Here is an 8,213-nt window from a genome sequence, read left to right on the forward strand (position 1 = left end):
ATAAGTTACTTAATATAAACAGAAAAAAAAAAGATTTATTACATCCAAACCATTTCTTTTCCCCAAAAATTACAGGAGTGGTTGCTCAACTCTTCCACTGCGTCCTGTGACACCGCATTACCCTTAGGCATCGCCGGCAGTACCCATTACAGTCTTGTTGCATATGTCATTTTTAAACCACTTAAAACGAATAAAAAAAATTACGCTTCGTTCTAAAAAACTGTCTGCAAATGCTTTTTTTTTTTTTTTTTTTAACACTATCCATTGTAATGCTCAAAAACTTACCACCAGGCTTATTGAAGCCACCTCGCTCTCCAGCGCTGCTGGGGGGATAAACGAAGAAATGAAGGCCTTTCCCTTTACAAAGCCAGCACCGCTCTGAGCCTCTGCGGCTCACAGGGGAGAAGGGCACTGGCTAAACATCTCCAAACATCTCTCTGTCTCTGTCTCATCTCGGCACTAGGCCTCTCTTCAGAAGGGCAGCTCGCTCAAATTCTCTTTACAATATAAAGCAACCTGGCGCGGGGTTTGAGGCGCCGCTTTGCCGGCGGCGCCCTGGCGTTACTCAGGTATCGTCGGTGCAATACTTGGCAAAGAAAGGGGGCTCGTGGCAGAAATCCGGGGGGGGGGGCTGTTTTCGGGTGCGTTTCAGAGAAATTGGGGGCTGTTTCAGTGGCCAACTCCCTCCCCTCGGTGTGTCCACGGAGGTGCACCCTCAGCCTGTGGCCCGCGGGTCCCTGACAGTTAACAGTGCAAAAGGAGACCACCCCAAACGCGAGACCCTACGACACAGAGTTCAGCTGACGGCGCCCCTGTAACCCTCAAAAGGAAGCCATACATTTCCAGGTCACGAGTGGATTTAACAACTCTCTGGAGGGAGAACTTACAGAGTGCAGCGGGGGCTCCGAGGCCTGGGGTGCAGCTTTGTGGACACACTGCCGTGGCTTTTTTGGGGCACGTGCCAATGCCAGCGAGGCCGCGGCTTTCACCGAAAGCTTCGGCCGAGGCTTTCACAGCTGAAAGCGCTTTTGGAGCGTGGCGGTTAAGTAGGAAAATGCCACCCGGAAAAGGATTTGGGCTGTTTCTTGCTCTCTTTTGTTTTTGGTTTGGTTTTGGTTTTTTTTGGGGGGGGGGTGTGAGACGAGCTGTTTGGAAGGAGCCAAGTGGAGGAGGGAGAGCACCGTGAATTTTCTAGCAAGTATTGCACCTCTAATACTTGGGAAAAAAAGAAGTCAATACAGAATTTCGAGCTGTTGCATGCAGCTTTGCCTCCTCTCGTTAAAAGTACACACCATTTACGTAACGTCTCTCTTTTTTAAACATAGCTTTTTTTTTTTTTTACACTTTTTCTTTTTTTTTTTCTATTGTTTTAACGTTACACAATTCTAAAGTAGTAGTAGTAGTAGTAGTAGTAGTATACCCTCCTCTGGTTTTATTACCAAACAACAAGTATGCAAGTTACCAAAAGTTACAGAAGGATTCCGTTTATACAATCAATACATTGGGTTAAAAATATTCTATTGTATATTTTTCCTCTCCATATGGACACCGTGTCTAGTCCCACTTTTCATTATGCTGCCGGCTGAGTACTGAGTACGGGTACTTTTTAAGTATTGAGGTGTATACAAGGCTCTCACTTTGTAACCTGTAGCATATAAATGCGACAAAGCATGTTAAAAAGTTTTCCATTGTCATCAAATATCAAATCATCGAGGCAATGAGAAAGGGCACGTTAATAACATCGAGCTCCTTACCTGCTGGAGACACTGAAATCCATCACCACAGCACTCTAAGGTGGGCCGAGTTCCCCTACCTGCCCTGGGCGTCCCCTGAAGGCCACCTGTGCTATGGACAGCACCAACTCTACGTCCATAAGGCTGGGGGGGAACCCTTTGTAAGGGTCTGGCCAGCTGGGAATTCACTAGGGATGCGAATTTGAGCTGGGATCGAGGTGTGAAAATCAGAGACAAGGTGACAAATCTTTGGCGGGAGAAAAGCTCTGAAGGGGCTAGAAATTTGAAGATGTGATGATAGACGTTTCAGGTGTCTACATCTACTTTGTAATTGTTAAGAGGTAAAAGCCACGGGGGGTGAAATCTTTATGCAGATCCGCGGGACTCTGTTCCGCGCGAGCCAATTCCGAGCTGGATGTTCCCACACAAACCAGCCCTTGTTTGCACGCCTTTCTCGGGTTCCTCTGATAAAGATTTCATGCCACGTCAATTTGCTGCGACAGAGCTATGCAGGGTGGGGCCTCCCACTGCCAAACTGGGCCGTGCCGCACGGGAACAAGTCGCCTGCGGAGAGCAGTTGCCACGAGGGCCACCCTGCCAGCACCAGGGCGGGCACAGCGGGTCCCGTGCCACACCTGGGGACACTCTGCATGGCTCTGAGCAGCAGGTGAGGGGATGGAACACACACAAAGCTACGAATTCCCTCTCTGAGGAGCCTCTGGGGATGGTTTTCCTCCCTCACCTCTACCAGAACAACCTGCCCGGAGGGGGTGGGGGGCACAGCTGAAGGCACAGGCGAACCAAAGCGGGTGGTGCCATCGGTTCCAACTGATCCGGAGCACCGGAACGCTCCGACGGGGAGCTGGCCTGGGAGCCAAACTTCTGCCCTCTGCCCTGGGGGTCCTCCTCCACGCTCCAAGTGTCTCAGGCTCTGCTGAGGAGGCTCCTGCCCTGCACACCCCTGACCTGCCCAAATCCGCCCTGCTGAGGCGCAGGGAGGGACCCCTGGACCCCCGGGAGGTTTGTGTGTGTTCCACCCACAGTTACTGTTAAACCCCACGGAGGTTCCACCTCGGGGCGACCACGAAGGGAGCTGAAAGTGCCAAGCTCAGCAACACCCCCAATTTACCCCTCCCAGGAGCCCAACCATCCGCAGGACAAGCCAAACACATCCTGCTCCCTGTCTCCCCTCGGGATAGAACGCTTCCATGGATTACAAGCAATGCCATAACAGAGATGTTCTCCATGGAAGCGCCGTTGGGAAGGACAACCTTTCAGTCCCTTCTTTTCCGTTTCGAATCCTATGGGTAAACCAGGATTAGGTAAAAGGAGAAAAAGCTTTGCTCTTACCCCATTCCACCGCGTCCTCCTCCCCGCCCACCTCTGCTCATGCCTCCTCGATCATATCCCCCTCGTCCCCTGCCCCGGCTATCGGGGCCGCTCAGATTCCGGGTCTCTCCTGGGCCGGAGAAGCCTCCGGATTCCTGCCCGTACATGTTCATGCTGCTGGGATGGTCCTGGCGGAACGAGCCTGGGGAAGTGTGGGACACACACAGGTCAGGGACGTGCAGCCCTTCCAGCTGCCCTCAGCCCCAAGGGCAGCACCACAGGGATTCAGGTTGGAGAAGCCCTCTGAGATCATCAAACCCAACTGATCCCCCACCACTGACCCATGTTCCCGAGGGACACATCCACATGGATTTAACTCCCTCCAGGGATGGGGACTCTACCCCTGCCCTGGGCAGCTGTGCCAGGCCTGATCACCCCTTCCTTGAAGGAATTTTCCCAAATATCCAGTCTAAACCTTCCCTGGCACAGCTGGAGGCCGTTTCCTCTCATCCCATCCCTTGTTCCCTGGGAGCAGAGCCCAACCCCCACCGGCTCCCCCCTCCTGTCAGGGAGTTGCAGAAAGCCAGAAGATCCCCCCGAGCCTCCTTTTCTCCAGGCTGAGCCCCCCCCAGCTCCTCACCCACCACCTCATCCCAAACACTTTGTGCTCTGTATTTCCAGGGGATTATCCCAACCTGCCACCGCTGCGGCAGGAAAGGACAAACCCCAGTGACAACCCTTCAACACAGCTCTGAGTTCCAGCCCCTGAACAACCCCAGGGCTGCCCCTGAGGGCTCCCACTCACTCTGCTGGCCGTAGCTGCTGCTCTGCTGGCTGTACTGGCTGGGGGCCTGGCTGTAGGATGCGCTGGGAGGGGGGTAGCTGGTGGGAGGGGGTTGCTGCCCGTAGCTGCTCTGCTGCCCATAACTGCTCTGCTGGCCGTAGGAGCTCTGCTGCCCATAGCTGCTCTGCTGGGAGTAAGTGCTCTGGTCGTAACTGCTTGGCTGTGTGGAGGAATAGCTGGAAGAGAAAAGCACGGGAAAGGCGGGAATGACGAGGCGATTCCCCGGCAGGGCGCGTGAGGCTGGAAGGCGACGCAGTGACGAGCCATATGTAGGGTTGTAAATCATTTTAAAGGCTGAAGTCACCCTATGGAGGCCAGGCTGGAGGGCTGTAAAAGCAACATCCATGTGAGCAGTCCTAGCTTAGTCATACCTTTAGGAAAAGGCACGAGTGACAGGGCAAAACTCAGTGGCAGCAGAGCTAACAGGCTCCCCTCCTGAATATTTTCGGCTGCTGGATAATAAAAGTTCCCCTCAGGCAGCTCAGGCTTTGAGGATTTCCAAATGTACCTTTTAGAAGTCACACCAAAGACACCTGAGGGGAGAGGGGAGCTCCTGGGCCAGCTGTGTGTGTGCAAGGAGGCGGCAAAAGGTCACTGCAACACACCCCAGGAAAATCCTGACAGTTCTCAATTCTGACAATTAAAAAATGTAGGAAATCCCTTAAAACGTTTGTCACCATTTTCAGCTGTGCACACAGAGACACTTCCCCACAAAACCTCGCCTCGGCTTCCTCCTCACAACAAGAGGCACAGCTCCTCCTCCCAGGACACCAAAACACCTTTTCCATGCCTTTTGATTCAAACCCCTCAGGACAAGGCCTCTCCCCGAGCGTTCCCGAGCCTGTGGAAGGGTTACCTGGTCGGGGGGTAGGAGGGAGGAGCGGTGACGGGCTGCATGGGGTAGCTGGCAGGCACCTGGGGGTAGCTGTAGTTGCTCTGCCCGTAGCCCAGGCTGGGCTGGCTGTAGCCTGTTGTGCTGGACTGGGGCTGGCTGGTCTCTGCTGGTTTGCTGCCATCCTGGGGTCTGGGGACAAAGATGGAACAATGTCAGTGCCCAGCTCCACACCTGGAAGTGGCAAAGGGCTCAGATCCGCCCCTGTTTTTTGGCTGGCTCTGATGGGTGGCAGCCGCTCCAGCAGTAGTATATAAAACAATATACAGTAATATGTAATAATACATAATAAACATGATTTTGGCACTCAGTGACCGGGTATTTGCACACCCCAGGAAAGGCCCTGAACAGAGAGCACGGAGCACCATGGATTGTGTCCATCCCAAAGCCCAGGCAGTCAGAGCTCAGACTTGGCTCCGGGGCTGAGGGGAGGGTGTGGAATGCCAGGAAGGCGGTTGGCAGCACTGCCCCGTGCTCCAGCTGGTTCTGCACAGCCCTGGGAAAGCAGGAGCTGAGAGCAGCCAGCAAGGCAGGCCCTGAAATGCCCCATTGTTTGGGTGAGAACTCAGCTCACGCAGACATTGCCTCATGTACCTTATCCCGTGGAAGGGAAAGGACACTGGGGTTGGACTGGGTGACCTTTAAAGGGCCCTTCCAACCCACACCACGCTGTGATTCTGTGTGCAGGATTAACTCCCAAGGCCTGAAATTAGAGAAACCTTTGCATGTGATTCCCAAGGCCCCTTCTGTGTGTCCCACAGTTTAACAGCGTGTGGATGTGGCACTTGGGGACATGGGTCACTGGTGGCCTTGGCAGTGCTGGGGGAACGGCCAGACTCGATTTCAGAGGGCTTTTACAACCTAAATGATTCCATGAGTCTGTAATTTCTAGTGTTTCTCAGAGTGAAGCTACTTTTGCTGTAAAAGCTGGGAAAAATTTTTTTACAATGTCAGGATTCACCCTGAGAATTCCCACCCCTTTGAAGCGTGACCTGCCAGAGCTGCGCCAGGCTCTGCCTCTCCTCACCACAGTGCTTGCTACAAACACCAGCTAAGGGACTGCATCAGCTTTTCCTCACCATTCAACAGGTTCCCATTAATTTTTCACATCCTCTGAGCAAACAATTCCAACAAAATACCTGACAGGCAGCGCTCAGATGGGAGAGGTTTACAAGGGAAACGCTTTGCAGCGTGAGCATCCCCCCAGCATCCTGCCTGACCCCGGGACCCCGGGGCTGTTTTTGGCTCTGCAGTGTGAGCTGAGAGTCTGATTTGTGTGTGTGGCTGTTCCCTCATCCCCCAGGAACGGCTCTGACTCACAGAGCTGGAGCTCAGCCCTCCCACGCCGCTCCCCTGGCAGAGGGAACGGCGCTTGGGGAGATGGGCAGGGAGCAGGAGCTGCAGGGGAGAACTGGGGGTGAGCACAGCACAGGGAGGAGGAGGAGGAGGAGGAGGAAGAGGAGGAGGAGGAAGCAAAACTCTGGTGAAATAGGCAGGGAGGAGGTGCCACCAAAGCAGTGAGTGTAGCTGGAGATGATCAGAGAATGAAGAGGAGGGAGAAGAGGGGAAGGAGGAGGAAAAAGAGGATGAGAAGGAGGAGGAGGAGGAATGGGAGGAAGAAGAGGAGGAAGAAGAAGAGAAGGAGTAGGAAGAAGAGGATGAGGAAGAGGAGGAGGAAGAGTAGTAGTAGAAGGAAGTGTGGGAGGAGGAGGAAGAGCAGGAAGAGGAGGACGAGGAGTAGGAGGAGGAGGAGGAAGAGTGGGAGGAGCAGGAAGAGGAAGAGAAGAAGGAGGAGGAAGAGGATGAGGAGGAAGAAGAGGAAGAACAGGAGGATGAGGAGGAAGAGGAGGAGAATAAAGAGGAGAAAAAGGAGGAAGAGAAGGAAGAAGAGGAGGAGGAGGAAGGCCGTACCTGACAGGGGCGGACCAGAGGTAGGGAGGAGGTGCAGCTGGGGGCAATCAGAGGAGGAGGAAGAGGAGGATGGGGAAGAGGAGGAAGACGAGGAACAGGAGGATGAGCAGGATGATGAGGATGGGGAGAAGGAAGAGGAAGAGGAGGATGATGAGGATGGGGAGGAAGAGGATGAGGAAGAGGAGGATGAGGAGGATGATGATGGGGAAGAGGAGCAGAATGAGGAGGAAGCTGGGGAGGAGAAGGAAGAGGAGGATGAGAATGAAGATGATGGGGAGGAGAAGGAAGAGGAGGCTGAGGCTGGGGAGGAGCAGGAAGAGGAGGACGAGGCTGGGGAGGAGAAGGAAGAGGATGAGGAGGCTGAGGAGAAGAAGGAAGAGGAAGAGGCTGAGGCCAGGGAGGAGAAGGAAGAGGAGAAGGAAGAGGAGAAGGAAGAGGAGAAGGAAGAGGAGAAGGAAGAGGAGGCTGGGGAGGAGAAGGAAGAGGAGAAGGAAGAGGAGGCTGATGTTGGGGAGGAGAAGGAAGAGGAGGACAAGGCTGGGGAGGAAAAGGAAGAGGATGAGGAGGCTGATACTGGGGAGGAGAAGGAAGAGGAGGACAAGGCTGGGGAGGAGGAGGAAGAGGATGAGGAGGCTGATGCTGGGGAGGAGAAGGAAGAGGAGGACAAGGCTGGGGAGGAGAAGGAAGAGGAGGCTGATGCCAGGGAGCAAGGCCGTACCTGGCGGGCGCGGCGGGGGCCGGCTGCTGCCCGTAGGCCGGGTATGCGGGCTGGGTGCCGTAGGCGGCGGGGGCGGCGTAGGACGTCGGGGTGGTGGTGGCCGTGGCCGTGCTGGTGTCGTAGGCGGCGCTGCCGTAGCCCTGCACGGGCTGGGGGTACGCGGGGGGCGCGCTCGGGGCGCTGTAACCTGCAACAGAACACCCCTGGGGCACTCCGGGCACACAGGAGCGGGGCAAGGAAACCAGGGAGACCAACCACCCCCCACCTCGGGTTTGGTCCCATCCTTGTGCCAAACGTTGAAGCACATGGATTCAAGGGGTCAGAGGTGCCCCCAAGGCTCTGGAAGCAAAGCTCAGGGGGGCACCCAGAGCTCCCCACACCCACCCGGGGCTCTTGGGCTCCACTCTGGGGACAACTTTGGGCTGTGGCACAAACCCACACCCTCCAGGGCCACGGGCTGGGCTCTCCAAAGTGGTTTATCCCTGATTTTGTTCACCCAGGACAATGAAATCCAAGAGCTCCACGAGAGCCACAGCAACACTGCTCTCCTGAGGCTCCAGCCCTGGCTTGGGAAGGTGGCACAGCCCAGCCAGTCAGTCCCAGGCAGCTCCCAAAGTCTGCTCTCCCAGGGGAACAAGAGGCTCCTGAACCCAAAATACAGCAGCAAACATGTCATGGGGCTTCCCAAGGAGGCAGCTGCTTCCAGAGGGTTCCCAGAACAGCCTCGATCCCCAATGAGCCAACGCTGGTGGAGGAAGAAAACCCGTTTCTTCTGCTCCTTTTGTC

The 8,213-nt window shown here is 55.0% G+C and overlaps 1 protein-coding gene across 4 annotated transcripts in view; it reads right to left on the bottom strand.

The window, feature by feature from the left end:
- Positions 1-8,213, bottom strand: part of EWSR1 (EWS RNA binding protein 1) — a 26,149-nt gene that overhangs the window by 5,196 nt on the left and 12,740 nt on the right. The window contains exons 5-9 of one of the 4 annotated variants that reach the window (XM_017837520.1): positions 7,428-7,614; positions 4,763-4,930; positions 3,868-4,082; positions 3,084-3,264; positions 285-320 (exon numbers count right to left, since the gene is read on the bottom strand). In XM_017837520.1, coding sequence (XP_017693009.1) covers positions 285-320; positions 3,084-3,264; positions 3,868-4,082; positions 4,763-4,930; positions 7,428-7,614 — 787 coding nt within the window. Of the gene's footprint in view, positions 1-271; positions 324-1,554; positions 1,646-3,083; positions 3,265-3,867; positions 4,083-4,762; positions 4,931-7,427; positions 7,615-8,213 lie in introns of those variants that run through there. The other 3 variants (XM_017837519.1, XM_017837521.1, XM_017837522.1) reach the window with 3 other exon arrangements.

The sequence above is a fragment of the Lepidothrix coronata genome, unplaced genomic scaffold, assembly GCF_001604755.1.
Source record: "Lepidothrix coronata isolate B3197 unplaced genomic scaffold, Lepidothrix_coronata-1.0 Scaffold305, whole genome shotgun sequence".
In the NCBI taxonomy this organism is placed as follows: Eukaryota; Metazoa; Chordata; class Aves; order Passeriformes; family Pipridae; genus Lepidothrix; species Lepidothrix coronata.